The sequence below is a fragment of the Ochotona princeps genome, chromosome 2, assembly GCF_030435755.1.
Source record: "Ochotona princeps isolate mOchPri1 chromosome 2, mOchPri1.hap1, whole genome shotgun sequence".
Lineage (NCBI taxonomy): Eukaryota > Metazoa > Chordata > Mammalia > Lagomorpha > Ochotonidae > Ochotona > Ochotona princeps.
The window spans coordinates 110,625,661-110,644,994 of NC_080833.1; the positions used below are offsets into that span (position 1 = coordinate 110,625,661).

Consider the following 19,334-nt stretch of genomic DNA (forward strand, 5'->3'; position numbering starts at 1 on the left):
TCAGGTCGATTCCTTTCTGCCCATGGGAAGCCTGTAAGCTGGGGAAGGGACCCACTGCCCTTAGTGCCTCAGGCTCCCATTTTGAGGGCTGCAGTCTGAGGAGGACCCTTTCAGGGCGGGTGAGGAGTCAGGCTCTGCCTCGGAAGGCAGCAGGGAGCCCCGTGCCCCCCTGCATGCTGGGCTGTGATAGAAGGAGAGCAGACGGAAGGAGGGCCGCAGCTCCCCCTGTATGCTGTCCAGGATGTGGGTGAAGGTGGGTCGCAGGCGCGGATTCTGCTGCCAGCAGCGGCTCATCAATTCCTGCCTGGAGGGCGTGGGGAGCAGAGTCAAAGGGGGCCTGAGGCCCGCCCCCCAATGGGGAAGCTCCATCAGTGGGGGTCCATCAGAAGGGTCAGAAAGGGGAGAGATAGGGGAGGGGTGTCTCCGAGCGGGGGGGGGGGTGGTCAGCAGATGCAAAAGCTTCGGAAGCTTCAGAAGGACCAGGCCGAAGTGACTCACAGCTGCAGGGGACAGCTCTCCAGCTCCTCCAGCACCCCGCCATCCATGACGAACTTGAGCACCTGCTCATTCGAGAGACCCTGGTAGGGCTGCTCGGCCAGGGTCACGATCTCCCAGAGCACCACTCCAAAGGACCTGAAGGACACATGGGAGGGCCTGAGTCCAGCACCCTGCATGCTACTCCGTGTACCCCAATGGAGGTGACGGTAGGTGGCGAGGGGGGTGGGAGGATATGCCAGGCCCTTGCTCTGATCCCACCCCACAGTCCCAGAGCCCTCTGCTCCAGCCTGGCCCCACCAGACATCCGAGTGGGTGGTGAAAATGCCGTCCTTGAGGGACTCAGGGGCCATCCAGCGCACGGGCAGCAGCCCCTTCCCCCCCTTGCGGTAATAATCGGTCTCGTACACGTCCCGGGTCATCCCGAAATCTGGAAGGGGAGGACAGAGCAGGAGTGATGGGGGGAAATGGGAAACTGCCCACCAGCTCCTGCCCCAGGAATATATCTTCCAACCACCTCTCTTTCCAGATCACCCCATGGAAATCTATCATTTCTGGAACAAGGAAGCTGAGATCCAGGCATGGGGTGATCTGTAGGCTGTCAAGGTTGGGGTTCTGGGCCAGGCCTGGGTCTCTTCATGCCTGGCTTAGGGAAGTCTTTCTACTGCTCAGGCTGCCCTGATTCGCCTGGCCCCCACTTTACCCCCAATCTTGACGGTCAAGTCCTGGGACACCATACAGTTGCGGGCTGCCAGGTCTCGGTGCACGAACTTGTTGGCGGCAAGGTAGGCCATACCATCTGCGATCTCCCCAGCCATCTGCATCATATCCCCCAGAGCTGGCCGGGGGAGCCCAGGGTTGTTCTGGAGCCAAGAGAGAGGGGGGAGTGAAGAAGGAAGTATGAGGCTGTTCCTTGCCGGAGGGCTACACTCTGCCCACACTGTGCTGGGGTCTCCGCCACATCCCCAGCCCCCTGGCCCAGGTCTTCCAAGTCCCCACCTCTGCCTCAGGTCGTAAGGATCGAAGGTGGCTCTTGAGGTCTCCCCGGGTCATCAGCTCCATGATGACCAGGGTAGGCTGACCCTGAGACACCACACCTAGGAGACGTACCTAGGATGGACAAAGAACTTGATTGTAGCTTGCTTTGGCTTTCCTTGACACACCAGGCCAAAGACTTGACCCTCTGTGGCCACAACTTGACCCAGATGCCAACCCTGGCCACAAACCTAATCCTGATGGGACAATGATCCTGACCGTAACACATGACTTTGATGAAATTGGATTACGATAACAGTCACAAACTTGGGCCACAATGTTGATCTTGATCTTAGTCGTGAACCTAACATTTCTGTATTGACTAATGATATGACTGACCTCAATCCCACCATGACCTTCCCCCGCTTGACTCTAACCCCAACCACATACTCTTGTCCCAGTTAGGATCCTAACCACATCCCCTCTCACACCTCCTCTCTGATCTTTCCCCACATGACCTTAACCCTCACTGTAGAATTGGGCGCTACCCCAGCCCTGCCTCTCCCTTACCACGTGGTGGCACTTGAAGGCCTTCATGACAGAAGCTTCCTTGAGGAATTCAACGCGTTCGCGGAGGCTGGCCAGCTCATTCACTGTTTTCAGGGCCACGGGCGTGGACTCCTCTCCAGCCTCCAGTCCTCGGGCCAGACCCTCGTATACCATCCCAAAAGAGCCCTGGCCCAGTTCCCGGAGGATGGAAATTTGCTCCCGGGGCACCTCCCATTCGTCAGGGACGTACACTGAGTGGAGGCAAGGATCGCAGGCCTGGGCTGCTGCTGGCCGCCTCACCTGGATCCCACCTTCCCCACCTCTCCCACCCCGCCAGACCTACTCTCAGAGGCGCTGAAGTATTCGGGGTTCACAGAGGCATACAGGGTGCTGTTTCTGCAATGGACAGGCCAGAGGGGTACAATGTCAGAGGATAAGAAAATGGGATGTCAGGGAGGACACGGGCTGACCACGTGCTGGCCATGGGCAGGGTGATTCTAATGGGGCTAGGCACAGGGGGCTTCCTGGCCCCCGCCAGTCAAGGCTGCCCTTTGCCTCTTGATGGACGTCTGATGCTAGGTCCCTTAAAGGGACCTGTAGCTCCTCCCAGGTGCCCAGACTGGGCACTCCAAAGAGGCAGGTCTTCAGTTCCTCCAACTAGCAAAAAATCCCAGCTCAACTGTAAGACCTGGAGATCACTACGGCAAGGAGGTCCTTTCTGCTGCCACTGTCTGCACTGATCTCATGAAGGGGGAGGGTGAAGTGGGGGAGTGGGAGCCAGGAATGGGGGGCAGTGGGATGCCACCTCACCTCTTCCTACCGTAGAAGAGCCCCAGGGCAGCAAGGATGATAAGCAGCATGAGGCCCACGGGGGTGACAGTAAGGAGCACATGCAGGCTGCCAGAGTCCTCCTCCTCTGGGGGTCAGAGGGCAGAGTCAGGGGACAGCAGAGGGCGTGGTTACCTCGGAGAGTGGAATTTCCGCCCTGGGAGAAGAGGAGGCGAGGCTGGGAAGGAGGAACCTGCCCAGGGCTGGGGAGCTGCGTGTGTGTACCTGGGCCGGGGATGTAGAAGGCCACACTGTCGGTCCAGGAGCCATTGCCAGCCAGCGAAGTGGCTCGAACCCTCGCGGAGTAATTTCCCGGGGGGAGCAGGGCCAGTTGCACCCCCCCTAACTTGGCGTATCTCAGACGGGACACACACAGCACAGTGGCCTCCTGGGGGAAGCAAGGAAGTGAGGGGGGCACACCCTGAGACTGGGATGAGGATGCCTGGGGAGTGTGTGGGGGAGGAAACGCACCTCTCCTAGGCGGCGGTACTTGATCTCATACTTGAGGACCAGTCCATTGGGGTCCGGGGGCTCCAGCCAGCGTAGAAGGACACTGCTCCGGCTGGCGGCCTCCCAGGCCACCTTCCCCGGGATGCCATCGGCCTCTCCTGCGGGAGAGGGGGGTGTGTGGCAGCCAGGACACGGGTTGCTCCTCTCATACCTTCTTAATCAAACCCAAGCTCAACTGGGCTAAGTTACGAGGCTTGAGGGCAGTTCTGGGGTTATGATAATTAGAAGAGGCAAGCCAAGGAAGGTTCTAGGGTTAGCAGGATGTCCAACCCGACAGCAGGGAGAGATGCTTCATGGCGCAGGGTCCTTGGGTTCGGCAGGGTGGAGGGTGGCGTGGGGAGAGTGGTCACCTACTATCCGGCATGGTGCGCGCAAAGACGAAAGTGGCGGCGCTGCAGCCCACCGTGTGCGCCGCGTGGTTGCAGGCATGGATGTCGATTCGGTATTCGGTGAAGTGGCGCAAGCCGCTCAGCACCGCTCGCTCCCGGGGCACCTTGTCCTCCTGGATCTCGAAATCCGAGCTATTGTCCCCAAGTCGGAGGGTTCCGGCGGAGCGTCGGTACCGCCCGGAGTCACTGGGAGGAGGACGCGGGTCAGAACCGAAATCCCATCCGGGAGCCAACGCCAACCCTCTCCTCTGCCACCCCACTCAGCCGTAGGTTCTAACTCACCTGTGGGGACTCTTATGAATGGACGTGACCTTCCAAGGGGACCTAGGGAGGCAGAAGAGACCTTCTCAGGCTCGATCGGAATGGCCCCTGCACCCTCAGCCCTCGGCAGCCACCTAATTCCTGCAGACCCACCCCTAAACCAGGCCCCACCCACCAAGCCCCATCCTCTCGCAGGGACCCACCCTCACACCCCGCCCACTAGCCCCTCCCCGCTGGCCTGTGCCGGATTCGCACTTGGGGATGGTGATGGCGTTGTGTAGAAAGTTCTCAAACTTCTTCTGGAAAGAAGCCTCTTGTGCCTCCAGTGAGGGCGATCCCTGTCCAGGGTGTGGGTCTTGGCAAGGGCAGCAGCCAGGCTCCGACTCCGCCTCAAGTTCCCCGCCTTCACGGTCGAAGCGGGGGTCGGTGTTGCTGGTGGGCAGCCGCAAGCCTGGGGAGCCGAAGGGCATGAAAGACAGTCAGATGAGCTCCCCGACCCCACCACATCCCCTCCTCGACCCACGCCTGCGCTATCCCTGCGCCCCCGCCTTGCGCACCACGGTGGCAGTAGTCATTGAGGTAGAGGTCGCCGTCCTCTGCCAGTCGCTGCCACAGCACCAGGTAGTAGGTGATGTTTCCATTGCGCTGCGTCGGTGGCTTCCAGCGCACCAGCAAGTGGGAGGACGAGTTAGACGTGGAAATGACGTCTTGGGGCACCGTGGGCGCTGGGGGGTGGACAAAGATGAAGAGGGTAGAGTTCAGGCCGCCTCCCAAATGCTATCTGGTGAAAACCTCTCTCTCTGGAACCCAATTTCCGCTTCTTCCAAGGAAGGGGTGGACCTAAACTCCTAGCATCCAGCATTGTGCCCTTCCTTTGCCCATGAGTTTCTTCAACTATAGGCCTTAAGCTGTCCTAGCCCATCCTCCCCAGGAGCCAGGCAAATGACTTGTATTCCTCCCAAGATTGAATCCTGTGGGCCCCAGCCTCAATGAGCCAGCCATGTGCTATCCCAGCCTGGATGCGCCAGTCATGTGCCGTACCAGCCTCACTATTTCTGGCCCCCCACCTTCACCCTAGTGTGGGTGTTTAACCCTCACTGCCTCCATAGGCTTCATTCAGCCCACCTGCCGGCAGGGTGCGGAGGTAGATGATGGGGCTCTGGGCTCCTGGATGGGGGCTGTCCTCCGCGGTGGTCAGCGTGATGGCCCGCACAAACACTGCATACTGTGTCCAGGGCTTGAGGGGGGCCAGTGTCACCCCAGGCTCCTGGGTGCGGCTTAGGGGCAGCTCCACATCTAGCAGGTTCCAGCTCTGGGCTCCACAGGCATCCGGGCCCACGTGCTCTGTGGCATTCTGGAATGGGCTGAACATGCCATCCCCAGCACTGAGGGGCAGCTCAGCTCCCTCCCTGGTCACCCCACACACTGTCATTGTCATTCTTCTTCTAGGAAGCAGCCAGACTCCAGCCACCTGTGAGACCCCACAGGGGCACTGTGACAGCTGTGCCAACAGCCGAATTGGGGATGAAACAGCTCTTCTGTCCTTAGCAGGGAATGTTTATGCTTTCGCCTCAATGACTATTCTAATGGCTTTGCATTGTAAAATAAGTGTCCTCTCTCCTAGGGACAGTAAATAATAAGGTGGTCCTCTTCATGCCAAGTGGATTGCCTGGAACCAAAACCAGGACCACCTTCTTTCCAAGAATACAGCGAATGGGCTTAGGAGGTCTGAGTGCCAAAAAGTATAGCCAAAACCACGTACCTGTGTTTTTCTAGAGAGAGATCTCCTAGCTTCCAGCAGCTTCTAACACATGTCAACAATCCCAAGTGGTCAAGACCCACAAGCACCATAGCACAGGAAGCAGGAGGTGGTGGCAGAGGGGGTGTCATGGGGAGCAGCACCCCAAGCAGATCTGGGTCTGCTCAGAGCCTGAATCAAGCCAAGACCCACAAGTCCTGTCTGTGGGGTAACAGACACAGCTGTGCTGCCAGGCAATGCTGTTGAGGGTAACTTCCTGTGGGACACCCACTGGTTGCTGCTCTCTGAACCCAGAGACAGCTGTGTGTGGCTGTGCAGCTGGGGTGGGGTGTCACTGCCCTAAGAGGGTGACCGGGGAGCTTCTGTAGCCCCTATCAGCCTGGTAGAAATGCAAGCTGAAGGGACCTGCTCAGCACCAGGTAAAGCTGAATCTGCAGCTATGAGGCCCAGGAACCTGCATTCAGCAAGCGCTCCTGCTCTGCATGCTAGGGTTCTTAACTGGTCACTGACAGCAAGGACAGCCTTGGCCTTTTGAGGGGACTCCACACCTCTGGTTTCCCTCCTCTCTCCTCCAGGACCATGCTCTCAGCAGATGCTCAACCAAGATCTAGCTTCAGTTCACTTCCGAGTAAGGTGGTCCCGTTTTTTGACCCACCACAAAGACAGAATACTCCTGCCAAGATGTGGCTCATCCAGAAACCATTTCTTTCCTCTAAGGAAATGCAGTTTGAATTTTTTTTTTTTTTTTTTTTTTTTTTTTGATTCTTAGCTATGTTTTGTCTCAGTCCTTCCTGTGGTCTAACCACTATCCTTCTTGCTAAGGTCACTCTACTCCAAAGAAAAAGAGCAGCTAGTGGCAGCCAGTCCCTGCACCCTCCCTCCTTGCCTCAAGCTTTCATGGAACATTTGGCAGAACTCATAAACTGGCTAAATTAGTGGGCACTCCCCAAACCGCCACTGGGGCAGAGCGTGTGGTCAGTAGGGGCATTAGCATAGTAAATTGAAGCTTAATTAGCTCAGCCTTCCCCTGCTCAATGGCTCTCCTGAGCCTCCATAAGCCCTGGCTTTTCCATTTCTCTTTGTGGGGAAACTGAGGCATGGAGGAGTGAAGAAAGAGGGTGAGGGCAGAGATCCCTTAGGCGACTGTAAATTGGAGTGCGCTGTGCAGGTTCCCTGGCTCTCTTAGTGGACCTGGCTGTTCTGGGAGGTTTGGGGGTGTGTGAGAGCAGGGGAGAATTGGCCGGGGCTCTTCGGGTCTCGCCCCACCCCTGGAACTCACGACTCCTTGTAGTACACGATGAAGCTGAGCAGGTCGCGGGCCTCCTGTGGCTCGTAGCGCTCCCATCGCAGCAGGATGCGGTTTGTCTCCGTGGTGTTGGACACGAAGCGCAGGGTGCGAGTCTGACCTGGGCAGGGCAGGAGGCGAACACCTGCTCCCAATGTGCTCCATCTCTCTGCTCCCCGGAGTCTGTGCCCTGCAAGTTCCCTCTTGCCTCCCCGCCTCCCTCACCCAAATAGCTAGTGCGTTAGAGCAGGATCAAAGGACCTCGAGGGTCCCGGGTTTTGGGGGCGGGGCCCGGGCCTCACAGGCGGCTCGGTCTCCGTTGGTGCGGGGGTTGATCTCGGCCTTGTTTTGCCGGCCCCTGGTGCCGGTCACCTCCTCCAGACGGTAGATGTGCTCCAGGCAGAGGCGCGGGTTGAAGGCAAAGTAGATCTTGCCCACAGGGATGGTGAGGCCGGTGGCTACCCAGGAGCCCAGCTGCTGCAGGTTCTGGTTGTCCAGCACATACAGAGTGTAGTTCCTGAGGGAGACCAGGGCACTTGCTCTGCGGGGAGGTGGGGGCAGGGGCTGGGCTCCTCCCAGAGGCGCTGTACTGGCATGAGATACTGTAGATACCCACTCCGTGTTGCTGGCCCGGACTGTGATGTGTAGCCAACCACCTGCCCTGTTTGTTTTCCTCCTCAGGAAAACGGGATTAGTTACTTCCCTGCTTCCTTTCTTCCTCCATCTCACTTTTAACTGAGCACCTGAGAGATGCCAGACTGTGTTGGTTTGGGGACACTGCCTGGATCATGCTTCTCCTTCCAAACAGGGTGCGGAAATTCCTGGAATATGTGGTGGTGTTCCAGGAGATCCAGGAAGCCATAGGAAACTACTGGACTGGGTGGTTAAGACATTTATTTTATTTTGAAAACTCCCAGCCACTTTTATGGGTGGAGCTTGGTGAGGGGGCTAATAGGAATGGGTTTCCAATCCTGGCAGTCTCACTATGCAGCTGGGAGGGTCAGACAATATTCCATCACAGCTTAGACTGCGCGTGCTTGTGTTCCAAATAAGATCCATAAAAGCCGTAAGAAAGGGAATGGCACAATGGCTCAATTGGCTAGTCTGCCACCTGCAAGTGTTGGCATCCTGTATGGGTACCGATTCATATCCTGGCTGCTCCACTTCCCATCCAGCTTCCTGCTTATAGCCTGGGAAAGCAGTGACAGTGAAGGATGACCCAAAGTCTTGGTACCCTGCACCTACATGAGAGACCTGGAAGAGGATCCTGGCTCTTGGCTTTGGATTGACTCAGCTCTGGCCATTGCGGTCACTTGGTGAGTGAACCAGTATTGAAAAATCTTTTTTTAAAGCCCCAATAAAGCAGATACATTAAGCCCCATTTTCCAGATGAGCAAACCAAGGACCAGAGGAATTAGGTAACCCACCCAGAGTCAAATGCCTAGTAAGCAGCAGAACTGATTCCAGAGCCGGTTCTCTTTAGTCACTCTTTTGGGAGAGTTGGGGGAGGAATGTGAGAGAAGGGGATGGTCAGAGAGACCTATCTCTGACCCCCTTACCCATCCACCATGACGTCCCCCCGGATCAGTTTGAGGTTCTTGAAGAAGCCCAGGGACACAAGAGCAAAGGAGTGCTTGATTTTGAGGAAGCCAGTGATGGTCTCCACCAGCCCCAGGCTGCGCTGCAGCTCCGGCTCCAGGTTGTCTGCAGGGTAGGGGGAGACGAGGCTACAGCAGGTGCAGGGCAGGCAATCGGTCCCTTCAGGGCAGGGGGTGAAGAGAGGCCTAGGGATGTGGGACTTCAGGGCCCGGATTCATTCAGGGGAGTGGAGCTCTGTGGGGTCACCAGGAGAAGCATGGTCCCAAGGTGAGTACTAACAGCCCTGGCGCAAGTTGAGGATGAGGCTTCCTTCCACGTGAGTACAGCCTGCCAGATCCTGTGCTGCCTGCGCCGAGTCGATGGTCTTGGTGCCAACCTTGCACTCTTTGGGGCACAGCCCTTCACATTTGTGGCAGAAGATGCTAGCACGGATAAGCAGACGGTGTGAGCCTTGGGGCTAGAGCAGGACTCCTCCCTGCTTCAAGGTTGTCCCTAAAACTCACCTGCTGTCATTACGCGTGAAACCTGGGGGGCATTGGGCCAGGCAGCTGCCCTGGTGGATACCAAATGCAGAGGCACGGCCAGGCATGGAGTGCAGGCTGGCACAGTGCTCGGCCGTGATGCAGCGCCAAGACTCATGCTGGTAGGTGCCTGGAGGGCAGGTGCGGAGGCAAGCACCCTGGAAGTAGAGGTGGCGGCAGGCTACACAGGCACGGGGGTCTTCGGGCTGGCTGCAGCCCCCCAGGCACTCGGTGTGGCAGCATTCGCCCCTCGCTGTGCAGGCCAGCCCACGGGGGCAGGGACACACTGTGGGCAGAGTGCAGGGTTAGACCTTGCCCTAAACCCTGCCTCCTGCCTTAATCCTACCACCCACACCCTAGTCCCTCCAGCTCAGCCAACGCTACTTGTCAGTTCTTCCTCCACTTCCTCCCTACAGAGGTTCCTGAGGCTGAGAACCTGGCCCCTGTCTGTAACTCTCTACCTCCCACAGAGCCTGGTCAGGGGGTGTCAGAACTCAGGACAGAGCAGTGACCTTGTCCACCAGGGCTGCTGCTCTGTTACCTGCTGTCCTGTCTAGGCCTGGTGCCCAGATCATGGCTGGGCATAGTGCCAGGGAGAGCCAGCGGGCCTCTCCTGGGCAGCCAAGACCAGGACACAGTAGGCTGCAGGAATGAGTAGAAGGAGCAGCCTCTGCCATTCATGCCCCTGCCATGGGGCCTCCCTATTCAGCTGCCTGGCCCTGGATAGCAGTGGGTGGGTTTGGGGCTGGGGTTCCAGTAGCCTGGAAACTGCACAGTGGCAGCTGAGAGCCTATGGGAGCCATGTGTGAGGCGGGGTTGGCCGGGGCGTGTTGACACTGCACACAGGAGGACAGGCAGCAGCTGTGTTTACAGCCAACAGGGAGGCATTAAGGGGGTGGGTCTGGCAGATACAGCAGGGATCTGGTTACCCTCCTGCTCTGGTGCGGTGGCCGGGAGGGGAGACGAGTTGGTCTCCAGGTGTTCTGTGCAAAAGACTCCACGCTGGGAGACCCCAGATCTGCTCCCAGCTTCTGCGAGGTCTTCCCTCCCTCCCCTACAGCTTTCACTTCTGCCTCTTCCACCCTTCCCCATTCTTCCACTTTCTTGTTTTTTGAGAAGCAGAGAAAGAATGTGCGTCCACCTATTGGTTCATTTCCCAAATGCTCACAATGGCTGTGGCTAGGCCAGGCCAAAGATGGGACTCAATCTCCTTGAGCCACCATTACCTGCCACCTGCAAAGATATGTACTGCAGGAAGCTGGAACTGGGAGCAGAGCCGGAACTTGAACCTGGACACTTCCATTGATACAGAACACAGGCATCTTAACTTGGTGGTGGTATCCAGTTAGGATAAATTATTGTCCCCACTCCCTTCCTTTTTTGTTTTTCTCTTTCTGTCTCCCGTTTCCTTCATGGGTCTGTCCTCCCGGTCCTGTTCTTTAGCTGTCATCTCTTCCTTTCTTCTCCCACCTTCTTGTCCCAATACTGCCAGCTTACCTGGGTCACCTGCACTGTGACCACTGTTATTAGGACACAGAATTGCCACCCAACCTCAGACACTGTGCTGATACTTTGCAGGATAACTCATCCCTCGCAACCTCCCTGTGGTCACTCTACAGAGGAGGGAACTGAGGCACACAGGAGTGGGGAAGCGTGGTTCTGCCCAGGGCCATTTGGGTACTTATAATCTCATTGGTGGCACCACACACAAGAATCAACTGCTGTAGATTTGAATTCTGAATCCCATCTGGCCCTGCCCTGCCCTCCCCTAGCCCTGCCCTCCATACCCGGGGATCATTTTCAATGCCAGTGCCTACCTCTCTGGCAGTGGCTGGAGGTCCAGCACCTGTAGTCACTGTGCCCACTGAAGGTGGTCCTGGCACAAGGCTCACCAGAGGCGCCCAGCACACCTGGGCACACGTCAGCACACTCTGCACCCAGTTTGTTGCCCACGATGTGGTTGGCCCCAGGCGCGGGCTGCAAAAGTCCCCAGTCGATGGTGGACAGGTGGCACAGCTCCTGGTTCTTCTCCACACGCACTGCCCCACGCAGCACGGCACCCAGCGCAGGCAGCCCCAGGTCACGCAGGTGTGGCATCTCAAAGATAACCAGCGCGTAGCCCAGGAAGAGGCGAGCACCGCGGATCACCGCCAGGTTGGGGAAGAGGTCCCGCAGGCTCTCCAGGCCATAGACACGAAAGAGCAGCAGGTAGTCCGTGACCTGGGTGAGGTGGGGGAAGCTGAGGCCCCGGAAGTCCTCCCCAGTGGCTGTGAACATGAGCAGGATCTGCAGGTGGCCCTCCACCACACTGCAGTTCTCCAGCCGCCGCAGCTCTGCCACCTCGGAGCGTATGTCCAGACTGGGGCACACTGTGGGCACATGGGGCATGCAGCAGTGAGTGCAGCTTCGCCCAAGTACCCCATGGCATCCTGGAGGACAGATACTGTGTGGGGATCCAGGCTCTGCTGTGTGAGTGGCCTCCTCCTTGGAGCTTAGCAGGCTCACTGCTGCTCATGCATGATCTCCATCACACCAACCACCTAAGTGAAAGGGGACTCTCCTTCTAAACCCATTGCCATTCTCATTTACTCCAACTTCATACTGCTGGCCAGCTCCACACCTGGAGTTATCCTGACTGCCTTTTTAAACCTTTACATCCTTTCCCTTTTTTTCTTAAAAAAGAAAAAAATAAAGACAGAGCTACAGAGAAAGAGGGAAATAGTGAGAGCTTCCGTCTGCCAGTTTACTGTTCAAATGGCGGGGAAGTCATGACGCCGGGAGCGTCATCTGTCTCCCCTTTCTTGTAAACGTTGAAGCCTTGGGCCCAGCCAGGAGGCCCTGCAGTTTCAGCCCTTGGCACCACTGTGATTGCATCCCTTTCTCCCTTCTTCAGCTGTCTAGATTTTTGTGCTGTCCTTTAAACAAACCAGCCAGGCTTGTGCCTCAGGGTCTCTGTACTTTGTTCCTGCTGTCTGGAACATCCTTCCCTCTACGTGGCACCCTTGCCACTCTCACAAGTCTGTGCTCGAATGCTGCTTGCTCATGAGGCCTCCTCTGATCACCCGACTTAAAATGCCTACTTTATTTTTCTCCATAATTCTTAGCATGGGCTGATACAGAATTCACTTGGTTTATTCTGTTGAGGGTAAAATCTATAGAAGCAGGAATCTTGTATAATCCATTTCTGTATCTTGCTGCCCAATATGGCACCTAGTATAAAACTGGTACCCAGAGTGGTAGCCTAGTGGCTAAAGTTCTTGCATTGCATGTGCTGGGATCCCATGTGAGCACCAGTTCGTATCCTGGCTGCTCCACTTCCAGCTCCCTGCTTGTGGCCTGGGAAAGCAGCAGATGACAGCCCAAAGCTTTGGCACCCCACACCCATGTGGGAGACCCAGAAGAAGCTCTGGACTCCTGGCTTCAGACTGTCTCAGCTCCAGCCATGGCAGCCCTTGGGAAGTAAACCAGCTGATGGAAGATCTTTCTCTCGTCTCTCCTTCTCTCTGTAAATCTGATTTTCCAATAAAAACAAATACACAAATAAATCCTTAAAAAAAAAAAAAAAGCCCTGGCACTTGATAAGTATTGAACGAACAAATGAACAAATGAACTCCATAATGGTGGCAGTGATCTGAGCTTCACTCAACCTACTTCCCTCCCAGGCCTAAGGGAGTTAGATTCCTGGTCTCCCTTCATCTGTTTGCTTTGTAAATGGGGATCTCACAGCTCTTCATTGCCTCCATCCTTCAGCCAGACATTTCTGGGCACAGCCCAACTGGTGCCCATTCATAATCCTAGCCTCACAAAGACTCCCTCAGCCCTCATCTTGCCAACCCTCGGGTTACACTTCTTCCCCCGGACACTGAGTTCATCGCTTCTCGTTCAGTCTTGGCTTTCTTTAGCCCAGTACTGGCATCAAGACACCTGGGATGCTGTCCCAACACGGAAGTCTACATCTCTGACATCCCATCCCAGGAAGGTGGGAGGGGGCTCTGCAGAACTCCACATCATACCTAGTCCAGTGCTGGAATCCCTAGGCATTGAAGGGGGCAGGATCCTGGACACACTAGCTTCTGAGGGGAATCGTCCATGGCTCCCAGGGCTTAAAATTCAACTCTGGATTCTTTAGCCCAATTCTTGGGGTCTGTTAACTTCCTGCCAGCCTCCACTCCCTCATATGCTACCATTCGGCATTCTAGCATCTCAGAGCAGGGCAGCTCCTGATGGCTTCTTACAGGGGCCTGGGCAGGCAAAGCTAGCTCTCCAGGACTCATGTCACACCTTCCCCACTTGTCAATCATCATTGGGAGCTTGGCCCTGCCCAGCAGCTGTGTGTGCGTGTGCGTGCATGTGTGTGTGCCCACCAAGACACACATGCAAAATAGAAGGAGAAAGAGAAAACACTTCAGTGCCCTCCACACCAGGCCAATCAGGCTCTGTCAGGCAGATGGGGGGTTCTCTCAGGCGCCCACTTCCCATCAAGCCCCTGCCTCTCTAGGGCTCCCCTGATGGGAGTAATTTGGAAAAACAAATCTAAGACTTTTGCAGATTAACCCCTGCCTTCCCTCAGGACCTGGCTCTGGGTGGGGCTGCACTGGAAAAGTGACACCTGGGTTCCCTGGCCAAATACAAATCCTCCGTCCCCACCCCAGGACCTGGCTTCTTTCCTGACAACACTGTTTCCAGTGGCATCTGATGGGCCCTGTGTTGGCAGAGCGAAGGAAGGGATGCGTTTGTGTAAGTGTGTGTTGGAAAGGGGTGCTATGTCTTGAATAGCACCAATCAGGGGTCACCCTAATTTCCCCCATCTGCACCTCTCCTCTGTCTCTATAGGAAGGGGGACGGCCCTGTCCTTGAAAGCCCCCAGTCAGAGAGGCATAGAGGAACCCCCCATCCCTGCCCCTGGTGGGCAGAGTCCTCAGTGCAGCAGGGAATGGTGGAATTGGGGAGGGGGCGCCTCTTCCTGCACCCCCTTTGAATATTCCATCTTCAGTTTTTTTTTCTTCTCTTAGCCAAGCCGCCAGAAGCCCCAGGAGTCTCCTTACATCTACACAGTCCCACCCACAACTCCCAAATCCTACTCAAGTGTGGCATCAACAGATGGGGAACTAAGGGACAGCCATCCTCCCCCAACACCAGCACACACACCCTGGCCAGCAACCATGATGTTGAAGGTGGGGCACATGGGGCAGGCCTCCTAGGCAGGAGCACAGATGCTGTAGCCTCCACTTTACCTGCCTCCTTTGAGCATCAGATTTCTGCGCAAACAATGGATTCAGCTACTTCATGGTGTGTGGTGCTCAGCCACCTGCCTCAGCCCACCCCTTCCCATTCAGCAGCCATAGCAATGACCGCTAACTTGCCCTCAACCTCTTGCACAAGGAGAGATGGTGTGGAGGAGACCGGCTGAAGTCCCTCCCTACCTCCACAGGAGGTGAGAGAAAAGCACCTGCATGTGCAGGTTGACCAGCTGTTCCTCCCTGCCAGGGCTAGAGAGGGTGGGCACAAGAGTCCTTCTAACCCCGGTTTTCCTTCATGTTGCAGGACAGGGTAAGTGGACTTGACTCTGGGTTGGCTGGAAGGCAGACTGGGCTGGGGACTCACCCTCCAAAGTGTCCAGGCCAAGTCCCCAGGAGAGAAGGATCCCAAGTATGCAGGTTCCCCAGGGCCACAGGCTGAGTACTGCCATCGTCCCCCGCCTGGCTGGCGTCCAATTCCTGGCGGTCCTCCAGGTGGCTCCGGAGAGAGAAAGGGCCTGACAGTTCCTAAGGGACACAGACGCGGGCGGCGGAGAGGCAGGCTGGCGGGAGCTAGGACAAGGAAAGCCACACAAAGAGAGCAGAAGCAAGAGAAAAGAAACCCGAGGCAGACACTAGGTGTGAATGGGGGTGGGGGAGCACAGACGGGACAGAGATGCGCACAGCGGCAGAGCCGCCAGAGCAAGAGAAGTGATACAGCGCTCAAAGGCCCACAGAGCGGCCCGCCAACCCCAATGGCGGCGCAGAAAGAAGCCCTGAGCGTGCTCTTAGAAGGAGAAGTGCCCGAGAGGAGCCCCGGGGCACGGGGAACACGGGGAGACTCCCCGGAGCCCACGGGGCGCGCTCGTCTGGCGAGCGCCGGCTGCCAGGGCGCTGGGCGGCGTCTCCCGGGGCGGGCACGCGGGGACCGCGCCCAGCTCGCACCTTGCCCGCCCCCAGGCTGAGACGGATTGGCTTGCTGGGGCTTCTTCGCTCTCTCCGCCCCTCCCGGCAAGCCAAAATATTTAGCCTGACAACTGAGGGTGGGGACAGGTCTGTTGGGGGAAATACGCGAGAGGGTGATGGGGGTGGGGTGGGGAGGAGAAGCTGAGAACCGAACTTCCCAATCCCGCCGCGGCTGCCGTGGGTCCACTTACATCCATACCACGCGCCCCCGCTCGCATCGTCCCTGGAGCCGAAGCGGCTCTGGATTCCGCCGCTGCCCAATGCCCCGGCACCTGCGGGCTTACTTCTGGCAGCTTCGGCCGGCGGAGCGAACGCGAAGAAACTCAGTGGGAGCGAAATAGTGTCTCCCGAATACTCAAGCCTGGCAGCTTTCTAGTCCCCCTTTGCGCCAGCCTTGGTTCTCACCATGTCCCTTGGGTTCTGGCTAGGCTCCCCTTGAGAGTAGAGATCGCCCCGCGGGCTCCTGCCGCTCTGGTCGCCTTCCTGAATAATGGCTGCTCACCTGGCCTATCAACGCGCCCCTGTCTCAGGGACTTGAGGGATCTTGCGTTGTTGTGGCCTGTCCCCTCCCGAGGGGACCCCACCTCCTCATGGCCCGAGAAGTCGCGAGCGCTTGGCAGGCACAAAAGGCCGCCAAAAGTCCTGGGTGCCGGGGATCCCGGTACTTTCCCAGGTGCGCCGCCTCCCAGGGCCGGTGGGTCCCCAACCCCACCCGCGTCCGAAGAGCTAGGAGATCTATTAATTTCTCCGCGCAGAAATCGATGCTCTTGTCAAGGCGGCGATCGATGCCAGCTCTACTCAGCCTGGCCCTGCCCGGCGGGGACACCAGCCGGGAGTGGAGGAGTGATTCTGGGACCCGACGCGCAGCGCACACCGCGCCCCCTCACCATCCCGGCCAACCCCACCTAGGTCCCCTGCTCACACCTTTGCGCACAGGCTTCTGGCGCCACCCTGTGGTCTCTGCTGGACGGCGGGGTCTCGTTCCCCAGATCCGTCATGTGGCTGTTTCTAAGGGACCCACTTTCTTTCTCTGTCCCTTTCCTCCCCAGTTCCTCCGATCATTCCTTTTAAATTTTTATTATTATTATTTTTTAATTTTTAGGGGATCCTCTTTCTTTTATTCCTAAGCTTCACCTAATTGACCCCAAGTGACATCGCCCCCACGGGCATGCACGTGGGTAAAGTCGGGGGCTGCCTAGGCGGACCATGACGGCAACCTTTCTCCGGCTCCGTCATCTCCGCTCCCTGCCCCCCAAATGTAGACGCGCAGCTGCTTTAGGCTGGGAGAAATAACGGATCAACTTCCCAGTTCCCCCACGGCCAGCAGACACCTCAGAGACCTTCCGCGGAGGCGCCCAGATCTATGGGGGGAGGAGGGAGGGGATCAAGGCACTTGGGGGTGGAGGCTCCTGAAAACAGAGGAGACCGAGTGGGGGGGAGGGGTGGTGCTGGGGGGGGGGTCCAAGAGGTGGGGCGGGGCCGGGCGGGGGCCGCTGGCTCCGCCCTTTCCTGGCGGCTGGGTCTTTAACACCGCCCAGCGCACGTGTCCGGGGAGGCCCGGCAGCCGCAGCTGGGAGCTCACAGACGGCGGCGGCCGGGCCGGAGCGAGGCGGGCGCCGCCGCGATGCTGGGCGGCGGACGGCGCTGGCAGCTCGGCTGGCACCGCCGGGCTGCGGGGCCGGGCAGCCTGCTGGCTTGGCTGATGCTGGCATCCGCGGGCGCCGCGCCCTGCCCCGATGTCTGTTGCCCCCGCGGACCCTCCGGGTTGCGCTGCACCCGGCCTGGAGCCCTGGATAGGCTCCGCCACCTGCCGGGCGTCGAGAATCTAACGGAGCTGTGAGTGTCCGGTGGGCGCGGGAGAGCGCGGGGAAGGGCGGGCACGGTCGAGCCCCGAGGGCGCGGACTCGCCGCCTGCTCAGCGGGACAGACACTGTGGGGAGGCTGGCTCCCCGCGCGCTTTCGCTGCCGCTGCCGCTGCTGCTCCTGCCAGCCCCACAGTCACTAACCCGCTACTGCGGCGGGGGTGTTGGCTTCAGAGTGGAGAGCAGCGGGATCGCCCTGGACCAGATCTGAGGAAGCCCAGTCGCTCTTGGGAGCTCAGCCAGGAGCTCAGGCTCGGTTCCGCGGAAGGCGAGGGGTTCTTTCTTAAGAAGTGCTCAGCAAGACACCCTTGCCACCCTTTTCCTTTCCCAGGGCATGACAGCCACTCTTCTATCCCCTTTGTCATGTATGCCCGGGCTAACTAGGGGCTTCCCCGGGGGCTAGGAATTGAGCTGCAGCAGGTGGAACTTGGTGGGTGAGTTCTGCTCTGCCAGTCTCCACCATCCTTTGAATCCAGGACATCTTGGGTTGGATGTTGGGAATGTGGGACCTCCTCCTGACTTCTCCGCACTTGAGGCACAGCCAGGCCCTTGCAGTCATCACCCCCATGCTCCAGGCCAGGGGACATTTGCACCATTTTGCGCTGCTGCAATGTTCAGCAGCTCAAGTACGTTTAGCAGCTGGGAGTATTCTGTAATGATTGGCCTGGAGGTATCCAGCATCACATGGCCATGGCTGGAAGATACTAGAACATTTCTCCGTGATTGGCAAGGGCCAGCAAGACTTCTGGGAGAGAAGAGCTGCTAGAGAATCCTCCTTCTCGTGGTCTGCGGCTTAGAAGGGAGAGGGGCAAGACAGGGACCCCCGGTCTTGTGCAGCGATGGGCTGGAAGGTATCTGAGGTGAGAAAGTTCCCTGTGCAGCCTGGAATAATCGGTGCTGAGCTGCTCAGGCGACTCCTCTGGTGGTAATTAACGGGAAGGTACTCAATAGCTCTCTCTCTCTAATGGCCCTGGGAGACAAGAACGGAGGAGCTGGCCTGGGTTTGGGCTGGACCCCAGGGCTCTGCAGAATGGGAGGCTGCCACCCTCAGGCCCTGTCCAGTCATCATCCTGGGCCTCCCAGAGGAGCCTAGCGGTGATGCTTTCATGTCCCAGTTCCCTTCCAGCCTGGGGCAAGCGGGAGGATAGGCGGGGTTGGGAACTACAAAGTCTGCAGAGGATTGAGTGGAGATGGTCCTGCTGGGTGGCCCTTCTCCTCCCCTCTGCTTGCGCAGTCCCCTCCCTCCTCCCTCTCCCTTGGAGCTAACGAGGAGATAATGGACTGGAATAGACAGATTGATTATGACTCCAAATGAAGGAGGTGGCCTTGAGATGGCCTGCACACTCAAAGCAGCCACCACACCGATCCCACCTCCCTGGTCCCCTCACAGCTCCTGGGGGCCCTCTGGGAAGAGGCTGTAGAGAATGGACAGGATGGGATCTGCCCTCCCTCAGGGGCTCTAGGGCCTCAGGGGATGGAGGAGCAGATTCCTGCCAGTCCTGTTTGCAACCAGGGCTGGAGGTGGAGGAGAGGCGGGAGGTGGGGAGAAAGCTGGCCCCAGCTGCTCCTCTCCTTGGTCCCTCAGGCCAAGTGAGAGGCAGGGTGGGAGTGTTCTGGGAAGTGGCTGTGAGTCAAGGTACCCATGTGATGGGCACACTGACATGTCGCTGCAGGGCAGCTGAGTGCTCAGGAACTGCCTGGTGTGCCCAGGGCATCTGTACCCCAACCCTATGCCAGCTTGTGTTGCTCTCTGTCTGTCTCCATATCTTGCTTTCTCTGCCTGCCTCTTTGCCTGCCCTTATCTTTCTCCTTGTCTCTCTCTCTCTCTGCCAGCCACTTCCTATCAGTCTGTCTCTCACAGTCTCTGCTTGCTGTCATTGTTTTGCTGCCCTCCCTTCCCATCCCTCTCCCTGTGTAAGCCAGTCAGTTCGCACCGACACCATTCTCTCCCCTCCCTTCTCTTCCTTCCTGGAGTCCTCCTGGGGCAGGGAGGGGCTCCAGGGGTCCAAGACTGACAGACTCCATGTTCCTTTACTGACTTTACCCAACAGGCAGAGATGAAGGGAGTGTGTGTGTGGGGGGGTAATGCTTAAAGTAT

At 57.9% G+C, this 19,334-nt stretch overlaps 2 protein-coding genes across 3 annotated transcripts in view; one reads left to right on the forward strand and one right to left on the reverse strand.

Moving 5' to 3' along the window:
* Positions 1-14,860, reverse strand: INSRR (insulin receptor related receptor). Its single transcript, XM_004589235.2, has 22 exons — positions 14,776-14,860; positions 10,989-11,540; positions 9,154-9,457; positions 8,930-9,072; positions 8,611-8,755; positions 7,354-7,568; positions 7,046-7,172; positions 5,133-5,371; positions 4,565-4,732; positions 4,263-4,458; positions 4,029-4,070; positions 3,712-3,932; positions 3,319-3,455; positions 3,073-3,235; positions 2,830-2,935; positions 2,363-2,415; positions 2,041-2,270; positions 1,495-1,605; positions 1,199-1,358; positions 796-925; positions 499-633; positions 1-304 (listed from the first exon to the last, which is right to left on the reverse strand). Exons 1-22 carry the CDS (start codon positions 14,858-14,860, stop codon positions 61-63), a joined length of 3,906 nt encoding a protein of 1,301 aa, XP_004589292.2. The 3' UTR covers positions 1-60.
* The window catches only part of NTRK1 (neurotrophic receptor tyrosine kinase 1), a 27,902-nt gene continuing 16,809 nt past the window's right edge, over positions 8,242-19,334 (forward strand). The window contains exon 1 of one of the 2 annotated variants that reach the window (XM_058660443.1): positions 8,242-8,367. In XM_058660443.1, the coding sequence (XP_058516426.1) occupies positions 8,297-8,367 (71 nt within the window). In that variant the 5' untranslated portion in view covers positions 8,242-8,296. Of the gene's footprint in view, positions 8,368-16,998; positions 17,211-19,334 lie in introns of those variants that run through there. The other variant, XM_058660441.1, reaches the window with a different exon arrangement.